Raw genomic sequence first — 24641 nt, forward strand, 5'->3', positions numbered from 1 at the left:
ATTTAAAGTAGAAAATTAAAATTTAGCAATAGGACAAGAACACTCTCCTCCTCACTTGCCATTATGATAATGATCTCTCTCATGCAGCTTGAATCTCACCCACATATATATAGATGTTTACTCCTCATAAACCGTTGTAAGCTACAAGGGTTTATGTCAATTCCCACTCCTTCATAAACCGTTGCTGGTAGCAAGGTTTTATGAAGATTTACATGCAATCATAAATCGTGGTAGGTTTCCATGGTTTATGTTCATTTTCATCCAACACGTAAACCGTTCCTACCCGGTTTATGTACAAATGAAAAACCGTGATTGGCTCCCAGTTTACATAATAACAAAATTTGCACAAGTACGTAACAACTATCTGTTTTGCACATTTGGGTAAAGAATTCATACATTTTATTTAAATACGTAAATTGCCCATTAAATTATTTTATTGAAATAGATAAACAATAATAATTAAATCAATTTATAAATCTATAGATTTATATTATATATAATAACTAAACTCAAATTCCTTATTTTTTATAAAATTTTGTTGAAATTTAAATAAAGGGTTATATACATAAGTATTAGCTCATCATAGGTGTCCTACTTTTTTTTTTTTATTTAACCATACTAAAGTTATCCCGAAATTGTAGAAATGCATGGAGGAGTTTTATTATACACAAGAGCGGAGAGAAGAATAGGTGGTGGTGGACCTTGGATTTAAGGAGAATAGACGGGTATGGAGAGACAAAGAGAATGACAATGATGACTGTAGATGAGTTTAGAAAGAAATAAATAATAAAAGTCAAATATTTTTGGAATTTTGAAAAATATGGTATAATTAAATTTATAGGGATCAATGGAATATAGATGAAAAACTGGATTGTGATTAAAAGCGATTTATATTAGCAAATTTGATTTAACGAAAATTTGGAACCTAATTTGACTTGTTAATAAAAATTAAGAGATTATTTTAATTATTTATTATTTTCAAATAGTATAATTTATTAATTATTTGTTTAAAATAATATATATTAATATAATGATTAATATTTTATTTTATGTGTAAGTATATTGGGTATATAAAATACTTAAATGGCTGGATAATGATTTTATAAATAAATAAAATAAGAGAAGCTTTAGAGTTTAGAGGAAATGAATGAAGCAAAAAGATTTATTTAGTTGTTAATAGAATAATAATAATTAGTGGTAGGTGTTGGCATCGTTGAGAAAAAGGCTTTTGGTGAATTTGAAAACACACATGAAAACAAAGCAGTCTCAGCAAAGTAAGCGCTGTTTGTAGCTGTTGTTGTTGTTGTTGTTGGGAAGGGGTTTCTGTCCCAATCCTCACACAACACGTAACACGCACGGGGACACCGCTCTCTCAAACTGGTGAGTGGTTTTGGTTTCTGCTGTGGATCTGGGGTTGTTTACCGAGCTCTGAATTCTGATTTCACTTCTTGTCTTTTGTTGTTTTTCGCTTCTGGGTTTTGCTGCTTTTCTCCTTTGGGTCTTGTTTTTCACAGGATCATGTGTGTCTCTTATGGAAATTCAGCTTCAATTTTTTTTTTTTGGGGAGGGGGGGGGATTAGATTTTTACCTTGAGGTGTGGTAGAATCTGTTTCAAAGTTTTTATTTTGCTGAAATTGTGAGCTAGGGGGAGCTAGAATATTGAAATTATTGCAGCTTTTGATCTCAGTGGTTTGAATTTTTCAATGAACCTTGCCCTATTTCAGCATTGTTTTGTGAAGTGGTTGATTATCATTGCCGTGGGTTTTCTTTTGCAGATCAACTGCTCTGTTTGAATTAGAAAAGAGAGAGAGGTGGTCCTCGCTGGTTCAGGTTCATGGTATCGTGTGCCTTACGCGGAGTCTCTTTGTCAAAACATTTTGGCTTTTAAAGCTTGAAAAAAGGGGTTTTGGTGTATGACTATCTCAGCAAGAAAATCAAAGGCTTCCCCTTTGTGCTTGGTAATACTGTTTTGTTAAAGGGGTAGTTTCAATATCCTGAACTAGAAATTTCAACTATCACTTCTGGGTTTTGACCTTTTGTTGAGGAGCGACGATTTGTGTTTTGGTATGGCTATTGCCAAGAGTAACAACAATAGCAGCAATGAGCCTTCTACTTCATACAAGTGTTACAAAGTAGCAGGCTTGACCGAAACCATATTAGACACAAATCATACTGCTAATTTGAAAGATCGATATGTTCTTGGGGAACAGTTAGGCTGGGGACAATTTGGTGTCATCAGAGCTTGCTCTGATAAGCTGACAGGAGAGCTTTTGGCTTGCAAATCAATTGCTAAGGATAGGTTGGTTACGTCAGAGGATCTGCGAAGCGTGAAGCTTGAGATCGAGATCATGGCTAGGTTGTCTGGGCACCCGAATGTCGTCGATCTCAAAGCTGTTTATGAAGAAGAAGATTTTGTTCATTTGGTGATGGAGCTTTGTGCTGGAGGGGAGCTGTTCCACAGGTTAGAGAAGCACGGGCAGTTTTCTGAATCTGAAGCCAGGGTTATCTTTAGGCACCTTATGAAGGTGGTTTTGTATTGTCATGAAAATGGTGTTGTTCATAGAGATTTGAAGCCCGAGAATATTCTCCTTGCTACTAGAGCATCATCATCTCCAATCAAATTGGCCGATTTTGGGCTAGCAACCTACATCAAAGCTGGTACTTCCATCCTTGCAGATTATTAGTCTTCTTTTGCTCAAGCGGAAAAAAACAATATGTGATATTTATCTTAAGATGTTGCGCTTTGTTTAAGCAGGACAAAGTTTGCATGGGCTAGTTGGGAGTCCGTTCTATATCGCTCCTGAGGTATTGGCAGGTTCGTATAACCAGGCTGCTGATGTGTGGAGTGCAGGGGTTATTCTTTACATTCTATTAAGCGGGATGCCTCCGTTTTGGGGGAAGACCAAATCCCGGATATTTGATGCTGTTAAGGCGGCTGCCCTAAGGTTCCCTTCCGACCCTTGGGACCACATTTCTCAGTCAGCCAAGGATTTGATCAGGGGAATGCTCTGTACAGAACCTTCTCGTAGGCTTACCGCCGAGGAGGTTTTAGGTAACTTTTTCTTTCCTTGGGCTGTTAATGTGAATCTAGTGAAGCTGTTTTGTTTAGATTTGTTATTGAAGTAGTAAGAGAGCAATTTAGAATTTAGACAAGTAGGATGATCACAAATCTACCAAGATGATACTATTACTCAAAATTGAATGTGAAGGCATACATTTACTATATATGTATCACATAACTCCCGCAAACCTTCACCGTCTTTTTTCTTTTACCTAATATTTGAAGGATATAAATATCACCTTGTGCATTTATAAATACTCAGCATGTTTTCTTAGGCATTCCCCCAGATTTCTCTTTTTCAATGTTGTAATATTTTACCACCATGAAGTGCAAGAGTTTTGTTTTTGATATCTCTAACTCATCAATTGGTTACATGAAGAGCAAATGATGTCATATGTTATTTGTTGGCTTTTTTTTTTCAAAGGTCGTGTGCTTCTTGTTTTGATGATATTCAGGGAAAATATTTTTAGTGGATTAGGTAACTTTGCACTAAAGAAAACATTTTAAAGTATTGCTGTGTTGTAATTACAATTACATCTTACACTCTTTCTATTATTCTTTATCGAACACAAGTTAATTAGATGGATTGTAGTTCATATTTAATATGTTTTAACCCTCGCGAACCACTCCCAAGCGATAAAAAGCACAGGAAGAAGAATAAGACACAAAATGAGAAAGAAATCAAATAATATATTTTCTGATGCTCTTATGAACTTCCCCTTCATAGATCATTGCTGGATGGAAAGCAATCAAACAGATCCTGAACAACTAAGTGAGCATAAAACCGGAAGTTGTGAAGAATGGGATGTTGGTGGTGGCTCATTCTCTGCCTCTTTTATGTCCAGGAGTCAGGATATCAGCTTTGGTGCTGGTTCGCCTACTTGCGATGCTCAATCACCTACATTCACATGCAGATCATCATTTTCGTCGTTTCTCGTGGAACCAGTTACTCCTTGTTTGGTTTCTGGTGGGTTTTCATTTCAGAGCACCAAAGATTCCGAAGGCTTGGAATTTTCTTCTCCTGTTCAATCAATGCTCAGCTTTTCATTTATTAGTCCCGGTGCCGTTGTTGAGCAAAAGAGCTGTAAATTGGAGCGCTCAACTAACACAGCTACAATAGATACGCTTGCTGGAGGTATGTGTAAATGTTTTTGGTTTAACTTTATTTACTTTTTCTTGGATACTCCAGTCTGATTATGTTCGCGGTTTATTCCAGAAGCAAGCTTGGGAAATTTGCTTCTTGTATCGGAGTCTCCCCCTTGCATCGTCGGCCTTGATGTTAAAGAATCGAACCGGAAGCCTGCAGAGGCTAAAAGGGCAGGTGGAATGAATGGACAACGGGTAATGGGAATCCACAACAAGAGAAACCGGACAATTGGACTTGGCGATTGCGAGCAACTAGATCTTGTTGTGACTGAGTCAATCATCCGCTGGTCGTCGTGCACACAACTCCCTACTTCTTTGAGATCATCACTTGTCTGCTAAAACCAGATAGACTTCTTGAGAGATTAATCAAACAGCTCCATGTTGTGCCTAAGTGGGCGCATACCTGCACAAATTTTGCCTAACGCATTGTATATGTTTTCTCTTTTGCGTTGTTGATACTGTCTTCTTGCTGGTGTGATGCTGTGATTTGTAGTATAGATTCTGATTGAGTTCTAATTGCTCAGTTTCTTGTTTTTCCTTCATTCCCCTTTTAATGTTAAGTAGCTTGTTAAGTGTATGTTATAATCGGGTTTCTATACTTAATGATAAAGCTGCATGGCATGCTTTTGAGTTTTGAGCGTATTTCCTGATTTAATTTCTTTTATTCATTAAATCAGATCTATTAGCAAATCAATTATCACTAATTGATTTGATTAATTTATTATATGTATAATAGAGCTACAAATAAAACAGGGAACATAGATGTTGTGGGATGAATTGAAACTGCAAAGAGATTTGGCCTATGGAAGAGGTGTGTGCTTGATAACCCTCTTCTATATATATTTTTTTAATGCCTATTGCAGAAATCTAAATATGATGCTAAGTAATTTTTATTTTTTAAAGATGAAAACTATAACTGAGTCCATCTGTATTTTATTTTTTACTTATAGATTTTTTCCCTTAAATTTGTTATCTTATGTGTGCTTAAACCTCAACTATAGATGCCACATTAGCATCATTGTTTGTTATCATAGCTTCTTCTATTAACGGAGACAAATTTACATCATGTTTTGGCACTTTTATCAAGTTTTATAATTTTCTTATAGCATTTTTTTCATTTTCTACTTTTAAATTATTTCTATAAACGTTTAAATCTTTGAGAAGCAATTTTTGGTAATTTACTCAATTTTAATAAATTTCATTAGTTGAATTAAAAATGGAAAAGAATCTATTTTATTCATAACTGTTAAAATCTCGATTTACCTCTTAAAATTTTTTGATATTATGATTTTAAATAAATTAATTAATTTTATTATTTGATTTTATTATTTAAACTTGTTATAATTCCATGTTTTAGTACTTAATTTGCTTTTTCGGTTGAGATTATCAACGAAAAGTTTATGATGGGACCATCGGTATAAAGTCCCATCGATATAAAATCCAGTAACTGCTTTCACTCATTTCATGTATAATTAGTCCAAATTTGCAAAACATATCAAATGATCAAATACTTGAATCCAGCATACCCATATTAAGCACATTCGTAGCTAAATTACAAAAAGAAAAACAACAGCAAAAAAAACAAAAACAAAAACAAAAACAGATTCATAATTTGGCATTTCATGAGCAATTTGTCACCAAAGGCCATTGTCCATCACAGCCGAAATGATGCCTTTAAGTGTTTCCTGCATGACATTGAAAGTAGCATTGCTCAGTATTTCTTTCTTTTCCTTTTCAATTTTGGACCTTCAGTAGAGAAAAGCATATACCAGTATATGTACCTTAGAATGGTCTTTAAGACCAAGCGAGAGCACCAGTGGCTTAGAGGAGCCAGAGAGACTACAAATTAGGAATAGGGTATATATCAATATAATTTAGCTAAGTTGCACAAGCACAAGTATGTCTTAAAAGCATCTCTTGTAATGGATCTTTGTATTCTGAACGTCGAACGTTTTTTGGCTGAAATTACAATACCGGAAACACTACAGAAGATGTGCAATTTCAACCAAGTTTCTCCTAACAAGGAAGAGTAGTTACCTTATCTTCTCAATCAGTTGACGGGCACACGCAGCCAACATTGGCTGCAGCAAATGAAGTTAGCAAAATATAAGGACAACCATCATTTAGAATATCAACATGAACAAATAATTGCGACAGGAAAGCCTACCTCATCCCGTTTGCCAAATATAACAGAAACATTGAACGTTGGATTAATCGACACACCTTCCTTCCTGGCATTGGAAAAACATGTGATAATGCAAAGCATCACTTTTTTAGAAAGTGCAAGACAATCCTAATTCAAGTTGGCAAAATAGAAAATGGAATTTTCTAAAGTCGTAGTTCTCACAACAATTTTTTCGTGTAGCTGTTTAATTTGAAAGTTCCAATTTCCCCGAAAAAGTAAAATTGCATACACATCTTTAACTTTTAATGAAGTATATTGAAACTTAAAAACAATTTAATGTAATTAAGCCATTCATTATGCCGAGAGTATTATCTAGGTCATCCCAACCAAATTAACCTTAAAGACACCGTCTTCGGCAAACTCTGTTAGTATAAAAAATCTCAGTCTCTAATTACAGACAAACTTCATTGAAAGAATGACCTATCATATCCTACACAATCATTACTTTCCGCCAAAAGATAGATCACCTTCCTTGTATCTAATTATAGAATACTAGTATCTGTAGTAGAATTCCATAACAACACATTATGCACAAACAACCAAACCTTAACTTCAAGGGTGGTGTAGTGAATTTCCATGAACCCACATAAGGAGACAGTAGTGAAAGAAATAGGGGAAAAAGTAATGAGAACTTCACAGTTTACAACCAAACATGTACCATGAATTTATCCCAGGAACACAATGGCATGGCTTAATTACTTACAAATATACTCAAATATACTTCATTTCTCAAGCAAAATGTAAACAAAACCAATGGTATAGGTACCTGGCATGCAGTATTGTCCCCATGGTTCCTATTTGAGTGGCTATAACCTGATAAGTGGGTCAAAAGGTTAAGACTGAAGCCATGAAAACATATATGTAGAAGAGGCAAATGAACAAAGTCCACCTACCTGAAAATGATCTTCATAACTCATAACAATAATATGTGTTTTGTTTCCCTGACAAGCACAAACAAACAGGCTCAGTTATATAGAAAGCAAGTAGAGATAACTGCATCCACCCCTTTTTAATACAAAATTATTTTTTTTGTAGCAAACAAATATCAAGCTTTTCCACGGGCATGCATACCTTGATTACAACAGAGAAATGATTGTGGCGTACAGGAAACTGTGGGAAAGGCAAAGTGCTGGTGTTTGAATTCATTGGCAGGAGTGAAGGTTCTGATTTTGATATGGCACTACTTGATTCATCAACTTGCACAATGGATTGAGTCATTCAGTCACTGCTTTAACACAGTCAACCCTAGCATCACCATTATCACACACAAACACTAAAGTACTAAACCCTAAGCAGACAAACACAGGTAATGGAAAGGGCCTACCTGCACGGTGCAGATGGACGGAGTTGGCAACATGCAGAGGCGCAGAGAGGCGGCGCCAACGGAGGGGGAGGAGCCGATTGGCGCCGAGGCAGAGAGAATGAGAGCGGGACTGGGCCAGAGGGTGGGAGGACTAGAAACTCAAAAAGACAAGAAAAAAATAGTTATTAAAAATTAAAAATTCACATAGGATTTGTCTATGTTAAAGTTATTAGATGTATACGATTTAATATGTTTGATTAAATTATTATTTAATAATTTTAAATTATTAATTTTGTATGAAAATATTTATATGTAAATTGTTAGAGAAAATTTATTATTTTTTAGAGACGTTAAAATAAATTTTTTATTTATAAAATATATATTTTTTGGTAATTTAAAATTTTTTTAATTTATTTTAAATTTTTGTGTTAACTAATATTATTTTTATTTAAATTTTTTTAATTTTTTCTTAAAAAAAGTAAAGTTAACATTAGTAATATAAATATTTTTAAATGAATTAAAGATAATATTTTTTAAAAGTTATAAAAAAAAAAGAATATATATTTTACAATAAAGAGAAAGAGAGTGTCATTTTAATATCTCTAAAAAAAAGTGGAATTTTCTCAAATTTTTATTATTAAAAAATTATTGAAATGCACAATAGAATAATATAGGACAAATTGTAATCTTAAGAGGGTGAATACATTGTCGAGTCTAAATTCAAAAATATTTTTCTATAGACAATATTTAAAGTGCGATGAGTAGAGTGTATTCTTTATTAGAACTTTTATCCATGAAAAATAATATAGAATCAATATAATTTATTATTTTTTATTAATTAATTATTAATATTAAAAAATATAGACTAAAAATATATTATTAAATTAAAAAAAATTAGATTAATAATTAAAAAATAATAAATTTTACAAACTCCTAAATATTTCTCTCTACTCAATTGCTATGTACACTCTAAGATATCATATAGAAAGAGAGTTTATGGAGAGATGGAGATCCACGCGAAATTATAGTGAAAACCACCAAGTACTACCAAATGGCATGTTTGGTTTAAAGTTATGTGTAGACTATAGTACGTCCCTCAACAATATTTGTTTAAGATTGGTGCTTCATCTCAAATGATCAACTTTGTGTGAGAGATAAAACTTTCTACGAAGATCCTTGCTTAATGTTACAAATTGAATCCCAATCCATGTTAGGAGGAACTTTGAACTGGATGCAATACCACTTAACACCATGTTGAGGAAATTTGACCTCCTTATGTAAATGTTGATAATAATAATAATAATAATATATTCTATAAAATAATTTTTTACCAGTCCTCTATAGCCATAGATAAAAAGTAAAATCCACTAATATCACTTGTAATATCATTTAATCAATAGCATTTTTTGTTTTGCCACGATTGAAAGGTTAATCAAGTTCTGTTAATAATTCCTTTTTGTATATAAATTATAAAATGAAAGGTTGTCTTCTTTGGCAGTTGTGTACTTTAAATCATGCTATCATATACCAATTCCTTTTAATTTACAAAATTATAACAAAAGGAATACCAATATTTAGTTAGTTCAAGAGATTCGATACGTATTATCTTTTAGTAGTGAACCAATGGATTTTCATACTCTAAAAAATAATAATTATAACAATAAAAAAAAGAGAATGAAAGAGCAAAAACCAAAAGAGCCGCCCCACGATTATAAAGTACAGTTTGAAAGCTTGGGATTTATGTATGTGTTGACGATGAGAACGGGCAATAACACATCCACTACTAATGATGTTGTTGCTACACTCTTCAGAGAGAGACAGGGAAACACCTCAAAGCTTAAATGTCTCCTTTGCCAAAAGCAATTGGAACTTTAATTTCCCACATTTTTGGGTAATGAGACATTAAAAATATGGCACATTATTGTCCAATCCTTTTAGTGACCCTATAGTATGAGGAGAACAACTAAGTTACTATGCAATGGTTTATCCCTGCCACGTTGCACAATGATGTTGATTAATAAAAAAGAGGGACAAAAGATTATTCATTATGATTCCATGCTATATCATGGCATTATCGCCTCTCATGTTCTCAAACATAATGAAACATTTATATGCCAAAGAACTTGGAGCAGACGTGTGGATAACATTATATTTTGCTTTTCAAAGGAAACAATCATGACAAGGGTTGAAAACTTGAAACGCTATTGCATCTTGTATGACCCATGTGAATACTACAAAATATAATGTCAAGATTTTTCTACAATTAGCTGAAGTTCATTACAAATAATGTTTAAAATTAATTAACCTCTCTACTCATACGACTTCTTTAAGCATATAACTCTTATTTTATATATACGCGTGTGTGTAATCATTTATACCAAGAATAGTCTAATTAAAATTATGAATCACTACCACTCTTCCTATGGGCATTTCTAACCTTTTCTTCTTCTTCAATCTTCAATGGGATTTTGTAATTGAAGCATGAAAGTAACAACGAAACAGAGACACACACAACACACTAGTGAGATAGCCTCTGTTGTGTACTGCGTGTAATTGCGTTGCTAGTGAGGTAGCCCACATCGGGGTGGAGTAGCGAACAAGAACCACAGCCTTTGATATAAAAAGAGCATGGCTGTACTGAGCAACTCATACCTTTCTCGGCCTTTTGGCTAAGATCAAGTGTAGTATCTGTTCTTATCAGTTTAATATCTGATATGTGGGCCATTGGTCCACACGATATTAAATTTATTTCTTGAGGGGGAGTGGGCCGCACAGTAGCTTGCTACTGGGCCTCTCGAGCGTCGCCCATGCGTTGCACTATTGCAAGGGCCTGGCGCACCCCATCAAGCCCAGTTTAAATACTTGGTTATCTTGTAATGGCTGATTATTAATTTACCGAAAGAAAAAGAGACTGTTTAGTCGGAAGATCCTTCATTTTTCAGGAAATAGAGGTGGCATAGGCCATGTAGTGTAGTTTATATTTATACTCAAAAATAAAAAATATATTGATGCAATGTTGGCTACTGATTGCACAAAGGACAGACCCAAGTGAAGAAGATAAGAGATTGGCAGCCACAGACCAACCCAGCCTCTTGTTCTTCTATTGGCCTCGGGATGAGGCAAATAAGATTTTGGATTTTTTTTTCCAAAAATAATTACTGTTAGAGACACACCATAGGAGCTGTAAAATGAACTCCTTAAGTGCACCAATTCCATGCAAATTTTACACTAAGGAACCAAATCTTAGAAGAGGAAGAAGCAGCAGCAGCATTATATTTTCTTCTACATCCTCCACTACAAGCACAACCACCATTAAACCCTCAAAAGATGAGTCTTACACTGTTAGTTTCAAGACACAAAGGGCTTGCAAGCTTGGCATTTCAAGGTACCCTGATTTCGAATATGATGCACAAGGTGGAATTGGAACTGGTTCTGTTGCAAAGGTGGCCACAGATAACATTAATGAGCTTCTTGTTTCATTTGACCTTGAAACACTCTATATTCCACCACTAACTAATTCTACAACCAAGTTTCTGGGGTTGCCACTGCCCCCATTCTTGAAGATTGATATAGTCCCAGAAGCATTCCAAGGAACCATTAACAAGACTCTGGCAAGGTAATCAATTTAATCTCATAGGAGATTAGTCTTTGAACTCTACAATTTTACATATATGGCAAAGTAATTCTTACATCAATAGTGGGAATTGAACTTAAATTCTTGTTAGATACGATATTTATTAACTGTGCCAATCATCTTTGTAACAAGCTAGGTTGATTTTGAATTCAAGGCCAAGTTCTTGTTTTCTGCTGGGAGTATCTACAAGGCTCCACCACTAATGGTGAAGACAGTGTTGACATCTGAAGAATCAAAGGGTGATATGAAAAATGGAAGAGGGAAGAGATTGGATGAAGAGGGGAATTGCAGGCTGGTTGGTGTGGCAAAAGTTGATCCAATAGATGATTTTCTCATGAATTCCTTTCTTACCCTTCCAACTGAGTGTCTTGCTGAACTCAATGCTGTGATCTCAATTTTTATCTCATCTTAAAGAAGAGATCATCATCACACTTTGGATATTTTGAAACCTATTTTAATTCATTTCATAATCCAAGTTGGAAATATTGAGTTCACACTTTGGATATTTTGAAACCTATTTTAATTCATTTCATAATCCAAGTTGGAAATATTGAGTAAAGGCTTCGGTGAATACATAAGTTAAATTTGGATTAAGTTATTCATTCTAGAGCTTACTGTTCTGTGTATAGCAATAATGCTGAAGCCTATAGTGCATTACAATATAATAGACCCCATTTTATTTGTATTTTGTATGACAAATTGGTAACTGTATAGTTGTTAGTGTATTATTATCGGTTTTTACTTTGTATTTATATTTGTATTTCTCTGCTATATTGATCTTTTTTATTGTTCATGCTTAAGGATTCACTTATTATGTTCTTGAAATTTGGATGTGAAATTTGAGAATGTCACAAGTTATAATATCCATGGCCAATTTACGTGAGCTACATAAACATTAATGTATATAACTATATTTTATAAGTATTTATTACCTTAAATAAAAATCATGATACTAAGATGGTTCAAAGAACGTATTTAAAGTAAATAGTAAATAATCTAAACAAAGACTTGGAAAAAGAATATATTAAAATCCAGGGACAAAAGCTGAGAGCTTTGAATCAGGGAGGACAAAAAAACTTCACATCTAACAATAATCTATAAAAACGTCTGTTTTCCAAACTAAAGACGCCAAGATCTTGAGCAAGAGCATAGTCACATGATTTTATCTCTATCATGTTATCTGAGAAGAATATCTGATTTCCTGTCTTTGGATAAGATGCGGGTATTTGAACAGAAGAAGTAAATCCGATCATTAGTATGTAATCACCCAAATTATAAACTCTTGACCATTTTTTTTCCATTTTTTTTCAGTTCATAGATGTCGAATTTGTAAGTTTCAACACATTCGCTGTCTCTTCTATCCAAAGGAATGCGAAAATGTCTTACCAACATTAACAAACTTCCATTGGCACATCCAATCAGATATTTAAGCGTTAAAGTGCTTCTGTCAACTCGGGATGGAGGTCTGACTTCATGGATTCCTCCCTCAAGCCGCCCTGATTTTGTCTTTGTATCAAATTCATATAACTGGCCAGCATGGTTTACTGCATATATCTTCACTCCAAAAAATATAACATCTTCAAACTCGGTATCTCTAGTTGGAAATTCTACCCATCTCATATCATTAGGCTTATAAAAAGCTAATCGGTTACGAGGTCCATATATGGCAGCCGCCATCAAATTATGATTGTTGCAGTCAGGAGGTGAATTTATAACAACCTTCCAAAGTTGAATTTTATGAGTCGAATCTCGATCTAAGGTGTAACTTTCGTCGTCTGGAAAATCCAACAGAGTGTATTCATCTCCATGATTATCAGGCTCGTACTTAATTACATTAGGAAAAGTTGAGATGTGAGGAAGACCAAACTCAACATTTGTAAATGGATTTAACAGTAGCACGGTACCTTCAGATAAGGATACCATAATTAACCATCCATGAGAAGAACCACGGATGTCATAGTTCTGCATCTGCATGTTTGGCAGCATGACATGGTAGATTCTCCGCTCTTTAAGGCCGTGAGTAACAAGAATTGCTTGACCTGCAACAGGTAATTGCACGATCTCCTCGTCTTCATAAGAATTCTTCTCTGTTTCTTCAGGTATTAGCAGCCACGGAACATTGTTGGCATTGGGAATCTTTGGAAGTTTCAACCTCCATTCTTTGCAAACCAATCCAAGTTGGATATAATCATCGTATGAAAAAAACCGTGTTGATATTTCTAGCAACAAATCTTCATCAATGTGTGCCCATCCATCAGTATCACCCATGTCTGAGGTACAAGCAATGATAAGAAAATAGAAATCAAGGATAAAAGATAAGAAAAAGACCACACAAAAATATAACAGAAACATAAAAAGATAGGTAAAGAATTTTTTTAAACTTTTAAAAAAATTGTTCTTAGTAACTTAAGTTACTTACAAGTTTTTTGACATTCAAAGAATCTATTCTTAACAATCTAGATTAGAGGGATAAAAAGTCACAAAAAAAAATTAGAGGAATGGAAATTAAAAGGATACTAATATATAATTACCTTAGTGTTAGATCTTTCAATCTTTTTCATAAACAAATCACTCACCTCACTTAATCACACAATAAAAATGCGTATAAAGCAACTGACGAATTTTATTCACTAAATGATCTCGAAATATTTAAATAGACCTCTAACAGACTAGCCTAAAAGATAAAATAAGATAATTTAACTTAAATCTTTTAAAGATAAGATAACTTAATTTAAATAAGATTTGATCATATTAGATTAGATCAAATTTGATTTAAATTTAAAATTATAAATATATAATAACTAATTTAAATCGGATTTGATCTTATTAGATTATATCAGATTTAATTTAAATTTAAAATTCTTAAAAATACTACTAAATAAACAAGAACTAAATCAAATCTTCTAACAAATCCTAACAACAAAACAAACTATAATATAAGCCTAATAATTTCGAAAATTAATATTAAATTTGTGTCTTTTACTCAAGGTTCGGAAAACCAGACCGGTCATCAAACCGCTCTAGCGACTGATTCACTGGTTCAACCAGTCTAACCGGTGGTTCAACCGGAAAAACCGTTTTAAAATAAAATAATAAATAATTATAAATAAACATCCTAAAAATATAATTATAGTATAATATAAATATTAAAATAGTTTTCAAATCTAAAAAACTATATTAAATGTCATCAATCAAATTCATATAATCTTATTAATCAAATTATTTAAACATATTATGTAATTATGATTGTGATTTCAACTACTGTGCTAAAGAAACCTTCAAGTAACAAGGATATGTTGATGGTGGTGGTGTCTTCTGAGGCATCAATGTCTCCTCATCCAGCCCCTCCAATTTCTTCAGCTAAAGCCATAACAAAAGGATTGGTACCAGAAAATGACGTAGTTAATGGATCATCAAATGAGAAGCTTTTTGTTATTACAAGTGAAGATGAACAGGCCAATGCACAAGTTTGAATTTAGCAACTTAACAGAGCCAGAAAGAAAAAAGAAGCAGCAACAAAAGTTAAATACCAACAACAAATAATCACTCTAAACCCTGAAATCAATAACTATTTCAACAAAAATTCAGAAACATCATACTTAAAAATTAAAAAACGACAACAGCAGCATAACAAATCCATTTTAATCAACAATTTCAACAACACAAAATCAATAATTTAATTAATTTAGATTCAAAAATCACAAATCAGAGTATCAGACATTCAAAACACTAAACCTTCACACAGTAATTACAAACAAAGCCAGTAAAACCAGCACAACTAGCAACTACAAATCAAAGCAAAACCAGCAACTACAAATCAAAGCCATTAGCAAATTTGAACAAAATAATTAGGAGCCATCAGCAAAACCAACAATTAGAAAACAAAGCCAGCAATTACAAAAACTAAACCTTCACCCAGCAATTACAAACAAAGCCAGCAAAACCAGCAACTACAGATCAAAGCCATTAGCAAATTTGAATAAAGAAATTAAGAGCCATCAACAAAACCAGCAACTAGAAAACAAAGCCAGCAATTACAAAACACTAAACCTTCACCCAGCAATTACAAACAAAGCCAGCAAAAGCAGCACAACCAGCAAAGCCATTCAATCAAGCACTTATTGAGCATTCTGTTCTGATTCTGTGACTGGAAAGCAACAAATTCAACAACAAATTTAACAAATCCTAGTAAAGTCCCGATTTACAGCAAAAAGGCAAATTTATTGATTACCAATTCAGTAATCAGAGTAAGTATTACTGACTAACAGAGCAATCAGAGTATAGTGAATACAAGACAGAGCAATCAGAAGTTCAGAACCATACATATAAATTTGCAAATTTCAAAATTTGTAACATTTCCACCAGCAAATACAAGGGAATACCAAACTGGAAACCAAGACGGAAGACCGAAGAAGAAGAATTGAAGAACCAAGCTTCAGAACCAAACTTCAAAGTTCAAACCAAGACCGAAGAAGAATTGAAGAAAAATGGAACAAAAATTGAAGAAGAAGACCGAAGATGAAGACGAGCCACTAACCTGGTTCCGTGCTGAGAAGCCAGCAAAGATGAAGAGTACCTGCCGAGTTACTGGGTTAGGGTTCGACGACCTGGGAACGGCGGTGCTGACGACCTGGGGGCGGCGTCGGCGCTGACGACCTGCGAACGGCGGCTTCCGATGGAGGGCTAGGGTTCCTTCGCTTTCAGAGTTCTCCAATCTCCAGTAAAGGGACTATACAGTATAGTGACAAATGATGAAATGAATGAATGATTGGGGAAATGGTTTGGTTCCCGCGTGGTTCCTTTTCTTTTTTTTTTTTTACGAATTTAAAAACGACGTCATTTTATCCGAACCAGCCGGTTATCGGTCCGATCCAACCGACCGGTTCGGCAGTTTCTTAGCAATTTTTCCAAGAACGGTTATGAGTGAAGGACCGGATCGCTTGCATCGCCAGTTCCAGTTAAATCGGTTCGACCAATCGGTCCAGTCCAGTTTTCAGAATCTTGCTTTTACTAAACTTAAAAAATATTGTTAAGTTTTTTGCTGTTTTAACTTAGTCCAATGATTAAATACTCGAAAATTCTGGACACCAAAAACGGGCGTTTGGCGCCTAGGACTAGGGGTGGCAAGCGGGGAAGTCCGCCCCGCCCCACCAAAGCTTCTCTTTTTTTTTTTTTTTACTATTAACTATTAAGTAATATATATAATTTCACAATCATATTAATAAATTTATAATTTCTAATGACATAAAAAAAAGTATATTTTTTATATTCACAAACATTAAAATCTTTGTAATTATAAATATCTAATAAATATAATTATAAACCAAATTTTCATTCAAAATATAAGTATAAATATTCTCTCCAAAGCAAAATAAACATAATCCAAAACATAATTATAAATATTGTCTCCAAAATAACAAAAACATAATTCAAAACACTCAATTTTTATCTTCATACTCTTGTAAGTTAGGTTGGGGGAAGTTAGGTTTTGGCAAAAAAATTGTAAAAATATCCCCTCACTAAAAAAAATTTTAGCCCGGCGGGGAAGCCCACCCCGCCCCGCCAAAGTCCGCGGTTTAAACGGTGGGTTAGGCGGACTTTTGCTATTTGGCGGTCCCGATTTTCCAGCCCAGTCCGTCTTTTTTGGCGGATTACACGGACCGACCCGGCAAATTTAGGCCCGTTTGCCACCTCTACCTAGGACACATTAAACTTTTTTTTTCACTTTGTGAATAATAAAATAAAAAATGGGGCATAAAAAATAATTAAGAAAAGAGTATAATTTAATAAAATCACATAGATAAAATAGAGTTAATTAAAATATTGAGGAACTAAGATAACTAACTAAATGTTGGTAAGTTACAATATAATTAGTTAAAACTTATTGATTAAATTAAAATATTGAAATTAAACGTAATATTTAAGTGTAATATTTAAAAAAAATATATAAGAAGAATTTAAATAAAGATTGAGATAAGTAACGTACCCTTTAAGAGTATGAAGGTAATAATTATAATAAAAGACGTAAAAAAACCATTTAATAGCCTAATTTATTTATAAAATACTTAGAAAAAGGTTCGAGAAGATGTTTATAAATGTTTGTAGTGCTAACAAAGACTAGGAATATTAAGTGAAAATATTAATACAAGAGAAAAGATAAATAATATTTATAAAGGCGGAATTATTAATCCTAAAGGGTTAAGAAAATGGAATTTGTAAGTTGAAAATCGCTTACAAAAAACAATAATTGTTGTTTAGACTTTCAGGCTGAGATAATAATCACGAGAGTAATTTGACTTATTTTAGAGAGCCACTGAAGACAAATAAAATGTTGTAATGTGAACAATTCTAAAAAGTCATATCCAAAATTTGTGTCGCGTAATATTAAAAACGAGTAGATAAGTAGATAACTGACATATAAACTCATGATCTGTAATAGGACAAAACCTACAATAGATATTTTTTTTTTTTGTATCTTGTATTGTTTTTTTCAAAAAATAATAGATTTAATTTGAAATGAGATACTATAACAACGTCTGAATTAATTAAGATTGGAAATTTTGGTTTGATATTTTTTTTCCAAATTCAATTTATTTGATGGTTAAGTTTTTAAGGCTTCATCTAATATATAAATATCAATTTAATCATGTATCTGTTAAGATCAACCTTTGTTGAGTTTTTTTTAGATTTAATTATAACAAATGTTAAAGTTATTGGTCAAAAATTTTATTATAGAAAATTGTACAACTTTTAATCTCTAGTGCCATTGTATACGTTTATTAGAATATAAAACTTATAAAAGAGTGAAACTTTAATAATAATTTTAATTTATGTTCTAAAAACATTAAACTCATTTTTTATATAAATTTAAATAATTAATTACAATAAACACTTCATAGATTTTTTTTTTTTGGTGACTAACACTTCATAGATTTAATGTTCTATATATTCTCTCTCTAATATTTAAAATACAAATTCAAACATTTTAAAAATTAGTTAATTTAAATTAAATTCAAAAAATAAAATTATCTCTTTCCAACATTTAAAACACAAATTAAAAATATTCTAAAAACAGTTAATTTAAGTTAACTTAAAAAATAAAAATTATAATTTAATCAAATCTAAAATCACAAAACAAATTAGAATAAATCTAAAAAAATTTGAAAATTAACACATGACAACTATAATTATATTGAACCCTAACTGCTAGATAATAATAATTTTGTGATAAATTGGGATGAATTTCATGTGTTCAAAAATATTTTGTGTTATTATATTATTTCGAATGTGTCGTCATGTAGTTTGGTGTACTATTTTTAAATATTTTTCACAATTATCATTTATATGAATAAAAGCAAAAACTTTTTTATAGATCTAAGTAATATACAATGTGCCAAATTTCTAACATTATGTTAAGAAAAATATAACTAAGGAATTGAATAAATTTTAGAGGAATTTTTTTTGAATAGCATAAAAAAATTATTTCCTAAAATAAAAGAAAATAACATTATTTATCATTAATTTTTTGGCAATGTCTAATTTTTCTAATGAGTAGCCGTGGCAAACGAGTTGCAGTCCACAGAGCCTATCTACTTAATTCATCAAAGCCGACAGAGCCTATCTACTTAATTCATCAAAATAAATATATCAGACTATAATTTTTGAGTAATTACCCAATTCGATCCCCAAGGATTTTAAAAGCGGACATTTTAGTCCCCAAGAAAAATTAATACACACATTAATCCCCATCGTTTACTTCTGTTAGACATATCAGTCCCCAGCCTATTTTCCGGTGTGACTCATCAACGGAAATTGCTGACTTGGCACGTTAACTCGCACACGTGGCCGTTAAGTGTCCACGTGTGCAAAGAGGACAAAACAGTCCCTGGGCTTGTTAATTAAAAACGCAGTCGTATAAAAAATGCTCTTCCTTTCTCGTTCTTCATCTTTGAAGGTCTCATGAAACCCTAGTTCTTCATCTGCAGGAATCGACACATCTAGGTTCAGTTTCAATGATGCCAAGTAGAGGAAGTTCGTCTTTTTTGAATTGCCATGGAGGGAGACACGGTTTTTCCAGTGGTAGTGGTCTCGTACACAGTTTCTCTAGTCATCCAAATTCTCCTCTGACGCTGAACCAGTTGACACCTCTGTGTTTCACCTCCTATGCATATGGGTTTCTGAAGTAGGGACTTCAACTCTTCGATTTCATGGCATTGATGTCATTCTGATGAGCGTTGGTAATAGTGATAGCCTAGAAGAATCCTGCCATGAAGTTAGCACAAGAATGATGCCGTTAGATTATTCAAAGGTGACATTTTGATGAGTTTCCCATAATGCAAAATGCTAATAATACTTTTATTATTTTAAACATATGCATTATTTATTTTTTAACTAATCTTCCTAAATAGTTTTTGTTTAGAAAACTTTCAATTTTGTTGAATAGAAAGTGCTGGCTATAAAATGATGAATATATATTCATCTCATATGAGAAAGAGGTCATACTTCAGCATTATAGGCACTGTCATCTATAATGCAATTACTCTGCTGGTGTTTTGAGCTTCCACCTCCAGCTTCCACCTCCACTGTCTAATGTACCACCTATTTGTGAGATTGAAGATGCTGATTTGAGACAGAAACTAATAGAGTTGCAGAGTAGAATTGATATGTTAGAGGTTTATCAAAATGTAATCTCAAAGATTCACTCGAAGAGTAGAGGTTTCAATGTAGTGTTTGTTTTCATGCCAATTGCTAGGACTTGCTGCTGAGCATGGTTACTTTTTAAGGTCGATCATTTTAATCTTACAGATATTGGGAACCTTTTGAACCCTATTTCAGAAAAATTGAAATGCAAAATAAATAAAGCTAAACCACCAATATGTTCTTCTTAATGGATGCAGGTGGAGTAGAGATTCTGAATGGGAATGCAGTCACTTGTCTGCAGACCTTGACTGGAAAAACATAGCAGAACCTGTCATGCAGTTGTATACAGAGGCAACTGATGGTTCCAGCATTGAAATTAAGGAAAGTGCTTTGGTGTGGCATCATCAAGATGCAGACCCGGATTTTGGTTCCTGCCAAGCCAAGGAATTGTTGGATCACTTGGAAAGTGTACTTGCAAATGAACCAGCAGTTGGAAAGTATTTTCTTGATGACACTTTGGATGTAGTGAAGTTACTTCAAAATGTAATCTCAAAGATTCACTCGAAGAGTAGAGGTTTCAATGTAGTGTTTGTTTTCATGGTTGTAGCATTGTTAGCTCTGGCCATGGCAATGGTTATTGTTGCTTTGTAAGAGATTTAGATTGGACATATATTATGTAAGTTTGCTTTTAATTCAATATTTAAATGCTATTTTGGTGAAATTGCAAGAACATTTGTAATGATTTTTTGGATTGAATGGTAGTAAGTTGCAAGTTTTTCCAATATGTATGTTTGTTAAGAAATTCTTCATTGCATTATTAAGCAAAGCGTAAGCACCTACTGACTAATTATAAAGATAGTTACTAATAAATGGAACAACATCATAGACCATTACTTCCAATACTAAGTAAATCATTGTAGAGTATATATTTTAGAAAATAGCATTCAAAACTTCAAAAAAACTATTCATGTCATAATAGCAAACTAACAATATACTAGAAAGTGTTAAAATACGGACTCTTCATGCATACAATAGCATGAAAACATAATAACAACAAAAAATCGAGAGTTTTTTCTACACAAGAATCTCTCATCCAAAACTAACATCATGATAGCAAAATAGAGTATTAAGAATATTTCAAGTCTTCATCTTTGATCATCAAAACACAGTTCAAACTAAGACACTAAAAGCCTAATATTATTTATTCAGCATGCATCACTGATCACTTTTTTCTTGGATGCTTGAAATCTGGATTTGGAATAAATTGGAACATCCTTGATTGTTTCAGCTGAGATCCCTCCAGTTGTTGTTGGTGGTGGAATCGGTGGTGGAGTGCTTGACTGAATGGGGGGTGGTTTATATGGCCTGATGATAGGTTGCTTGGCTCTAGCACTAGGTGGAATTGGCACTTGAAAATTTGCCTGACCTTGCAACGATGGTGATGTAATGGTTACCTGCATATAACGAGTAACAACTTGTTAGATTGTTAGATTATAAACCTCTGTATTAGAAGCAGCACATATTCCCTATTTTTTAACTTACCACATTAGGCATTAAACCCGAATTTGGTGTTTCTGACAGAACCTGATGCGCATTAACATTTACACTCTATAAGAGACCAAATAGCAAATCAAATTGCAGTCGAATAAAAAAGAAAAAAATACCACCACATTGATCTCAAAATAACTTAGTTGGGTTTGGTTTTACTTGTGCTTGTGGGGCTGATTGAGAGACGTTGACCTCTTCGGCATTTTGGTTTAAGGTTCTAGAACTAGAACCAGCTCTCGATGTTGTTCTCCTATTTGGATTGGTTGGTCTTCTAGTTGTTGTTGCTGGTGGGCCTTTGCAGGTCTTGTAGTTGTGGCCAGTTTCTCCACACTTGCTACAAGTGACCCTAAATGTTTTCTTCACTTTGGTGCCATTAGTTCTGCTAGCTTCAATCTCAAATGGTTCTTTTCTCCTTCTCTTCACTGGTCTGCCTACTGGCCTCTTCAACTTTGGTGGAATCGGATTCATATATATTGTCTTCTCCCAATATTCCTCTGAATTAACTGGTTGAATGCAGTGTTGATATGTAGCTAGTACTGCCCCAATCTTCAGCAGTGGGTGCACATATGTTTCAGGTCTATCCCCTCTTCTAGCAATGGCAGCAAGTGCATGAACACACGGGAGACCTATAAAGCAGAAGTCATTCAATAGCGGCAAATAACAATTCCATGAATGAAATTTAATAGTTCTCAAGGCAGGTAACTATACCAGTTAGTTGCCAGGCGTTGCAAGTACACTTGTTCTGAGACAGATTCACAGAAACCTTTGTAGATCCTTGTTGCACCTCAAAGATTCGCCTCTCATCATCACCAACCCAAACTGGGTGCCAATATCTCACACCTTTCATTATGTCATCAAGCCTCTTTTGTTGAGTAGGAGCCACTTGAGTGCCTATGTGTGTCTCTAACACTTGCTTGTATTTGGTCATTCTCCTCATGATATAGCACCGGAGTTCCTCACACATCGTTAGAATCGGTTTAGAACGATAATTCAGTATTTTTGCGTTCCAAACCTCGCACATGTTGTTGGTGAGGTTGTCACATTTTGGCCCGTGACTGAAATGAGCCTTGGTCCAGCATGTCGGCTCGAATTTCGCAAGGTAGCTCCATGCTTCTTCATTAACCCTTTTCAACTTCTGCATGCTTGCTTGAAATTCTGCATCAGTAGTGCATTTAGCACATTCCCATACAATATTCTTTACATGTTTATCCTTGTATCGGTTCGTAAAATTTTTCCAGATATGCCTCACACAATTCCGGTGATGAGCATGAGGCATAACTTCTTTTAATGCAGGCAACAGACCCTAAGCCAAATAATATAATTAAACAATGAAATTATAAAATCAGCATAACATCTATTTTATTTTTATATCAGAACAATCTTGTTAATTAATAGAGTAATAAGATTTTGAAACTTAGACATAGCTATGTATTATCAGGATCTTAAAGAAACTTTTGTGAAAGTCTTTGAAGTTACAGCACATATAACAATAAGCACTTAGAAATTCATAAAAATTATTTCAATAAGCACTAAGCCATGGGGCAAACCTCAGGTTTAATTAGATGGAAATAATCATTTTGAAAGGCAAATAAAATAAAAGAAACAATATAATAGAAGATCTGACAGTAGATTATTCATTGAAAACAGAAAATACTTAGTGGAGAAAGGTCACATACTATCTAACCTAAATTTTTGACTCGTGTAATAAGGATGCTAGGTTCAAGGAAAAGGATCACACAAGTTATATAATATTAAAATATCAATTAGAATACAACATTGAAATAAAATTAAATTAAACGTACAGAAATTGTGAATCCCAACCAACAAATTGTTTCACACCATATATGTGTAAAAATCAGGTCACTTCAACATGCTTTCCTTTTGCAAATAAAACTTTAACATGAAAAAATTACCTCCATTTTTAATCTTGTACCAAATGTAGTTACATCATGATATATACTACTCATTAGTTGTAACTAATTTTACTCTGCTAAGTTGCTAACAATAAAATCTAAAAGTTATAAACCAATGGGAAATAAAAAAGAAAACAAACCTAGGAGGATCTATTCCTACTGAAAAGACTATTTTAGTTTTCCCCCAAATTCGAGGTCTATTGAAAAACAAAAAATTACAACTTAGAGAAACTATATCCTTCTGTCCCAAACTCCCAATAATTATAAACTAATAAGATTAAAAAATATTTAATTTCATTAATCATGTTAATTAATAGAGTAATAAAATTTTGAAACTTAGACATAGTTATATATTATCAGGATCTTAAAGAAACTTTTGTGAAAGCCTTTGAAGTTACAGCACATATCGATCAGTTATTGTTGTGCTTAAAATAATGCAAATAACAAATATAAGTCAGCCATGGAAAACTTAAAATAACTCAATAATTCTCAATCAGTCATAGATTGACTTAAGATTAAGATTTAATTTGGAACATAAGAAAAATTTTAACAACTTCGAGCAAATTTAAACAATATTACCTTTTGTTGGTCTGAGATAAAATTCCACCCATGGATATATTGATCTCCAAGATCCTCTTGCAGCAAAGTAAGGAACCACTTCCAACTTTCTTTAGTTTCACTATCCACAATAGCATACGCAATCACATAGAAGTGATTGTTTGCATCTTGACCCACAGCCGATAACAATTGACCTCCAAAGTAACCCTTCAAAAAACATCCATCAAGTCCGATTAGTTTTCTACACCCAGCTTTAAATCCCCTTTTACATGCCTCTAAACAAATGTATAACTTGCTAAACTAAATAGTGGAGGTGATTGGGGAATTGGTGTCACATCCAAAATCGTATGGCTCCCTGGATTACTCCTCAACAACTCAGCCAGGTATTCTCTCAACCTACTATATTGTGCCCTCTCATTGCCAATCAAACGCTCTCTAGCCTCTTTAAGAGCCCTATATACCATCTTCCCATTTATTATGACATTGTAGTCGATTTTGATGTGCTCATATGCCTCACTAAGGGTCATGTGAGGTTGAGTTCGGAGCCTTTTTTCGAGCTTCTTTGCCACCCATTTCTGACTTGCCATGTTGCTGCCGAATTCTCTAGCACAAGTGTGTTCAGGGGTATAGGTCTTTATCTGGTAACTCTTTAA

At 33.4% G+C, this 24641-nt stretch overlaps 3 protein-coding genes, 1 long non-coding RNA gene, 1 other non-coding gene and 1 pseudogene across 6 annotated transcripts; 4 read left to right on the top strand and 2 right to left on the bottom strand.

The window, feature by feature from the left end:
• The first annotated feature begins 1101 nt into the window (after nt 1-1101).
• LOC112802777 (calcium-dependent protein kinase 26) lies at nt 1102-4849 on the top strand. The gene is made up of 5 exons (XM_025846120.3): nt 1102-1380; nt 1776-2658; nt 2756-3052; nt 3789-4196; nt 4278-4849. Exons 2-5 carry the CDS (start codon nt 2067-2069, stop codon nt 4544-4546), a joined length of 1566 nt encoding a protein of 521 aa, XP_025701905.1. The 5' UTR covers nt 1102-1380; nt 1776-2066; the 3' UTR covers nt 4547-4849.
• Nucleotides 4850-5655: 806 nt separating this feature from the next.
• On the bottom strand, nt 5656-7912 carry LOC112802778 (uncharacterized). 2 transcript variants are annotated; one of them, XM_025846121.3, is made up of 8 exons: nt 7717-7912; nt 7464-7617; nt 7286-7333; nt 7159-7205; nt 6375-6438; nt 6245-6288; nt 5989-6046; nt 5656-5892 (listed from the first exon to the last, which is right to left on the bottom strand). In XM_025846121.3, the coding sequence occupies exons 2-8, from the start codon at nt 7608-7610 to the stop codon at nt 5842-5844; spliced, it is 459 nt and encodes a 152-aa protein (XP_025701906.1). In that variant the 5' UTR covers nt 7611-7617; nt 7717-7912; the 3' UTR covers nt 5656-5841. The 2 variants fall into 2 exon arrangements, with proteins under 2 accessions (XP_025701906.1, XP_025701907.1); XM_025846122.3 differs by having other exon boundaries at nt 7464-7637; nt 7717-7901.
• Nucleotides 7913-10343: 2431 nt separating this feature from the next.
• On the top strand, nt 10344-10539 carry LOC112804540 (U2 spliceosomal RNA). Its single transcript, XR_003203152.1, has one exon. It is a non-coding gene; the product is annotated as a U2 spliceosomal RNA (small nuclear RNA).
• Nucleotides 10540-10850: 311 nt separating this feature from the next.
• On the top strand, nt 10851-12122 carry LOC112802780 (uncharacterized; annotated as a pseudogene).
• Nucleotides 12123-12337: 215 nt separating this feature from the next.
• Nucleotides 12338-16193, bottom strand: LOC112802781 (uncharacterized). Its single transcript, XM_025846123.2, has 3 exons — nt 15867-16193; nt 14606-14689; nt 12338-13599 (listed from the first exon to the last, which is right to left on the bottom strand). Exon 3 carries the CDS (start codon nt 13595-13597, stop codon nt 12602-12604), a length of 996 nt encoding a protein of 331 aa, XP_025701908.1. The 5' UTR covers nt 13598-13599; nt 14606-14689; nt 15867-16193; the 3' UTR covers nt 12338-12601.
• Nucleotides 16194-19654: 3461 nt separating this feature from the next.
• LOC112802782 (uncharacterized) lies at nt 19655-20690 on the top strand. The gene is made up of 2 exons (XR_003202530.3): nt 19655-20112; nt 20227-20690. It is a non-coding gene; the product is annotated as an uncharacterized lncRNA (long non-coding RNA).
• Nucleotides 20691-24641: the final 3951 nt, after the last annotated feature.

Source organism: Arachis hypogaea, chromosome 5 (genome assembly GCF_003086295.3).
Source record: "Arachis hypogaea cultivar Tifrunner chromosome 5, arahy.Tifrunner.gnm2.J5K5, whole genome shotgun sequence".
NCBI classification, from domain to species: domain Eukaryota; kingdom Viridiplantae; phylum Streptophyta; class Magnoliopsida; order Fabales; family Fabaceae; genus Arachis; species Arachis hypogaea.

Coding starts and splice junctions, on each gene's coding strand:
- LOC112802781 (XM_025846123.2), bottom strand. CDS start 13,597: ATGGGTGATACTGATGGATGGGCACACATTGATGAAGATTTGTTGCTA.
- LOC112802777 (XM_025846120.3), top strand. CDS start 2,067: ATGGCTATTGCCAAGAGTAACAACAATAGCAGCAATGAGCCTTCTACT. Junction 2,659..2,755: donor AGCAACCTACATCAAAGCTG/GTACTTCCATCC, acceptor TTGTTTAAGCAG/GACAAAGTTTGCATGGGCTA. Junction 3,053..3,788: donor TACCGCCGAGGAGGTTTTAG/GTAACTTTTTCT, acceptor TCCCCTTCATAG/ATCATTGCTGGATGGAAAGC.
- LOC112802778 (XM_025846121.3), bottom strand. CDS start 7,610: ATGACTCAATCCATTGTGCAAGTTGATGAATCAAGTAGTGCCATATCA. Junction 7,334..7,463: donor ATTTCTCTGTTGTAATCAAG/GTATGCATGCCC, acceptor TGTGCTTGTCAG/GGAAACAAAACACATATTAT. Junction 5,893..5,988: donor GTCTTAAAGACCATTCTAAG/GTACATATACTG, acceptor AATGTCATGCAG/GAAACACTTAAAGGCATCAT.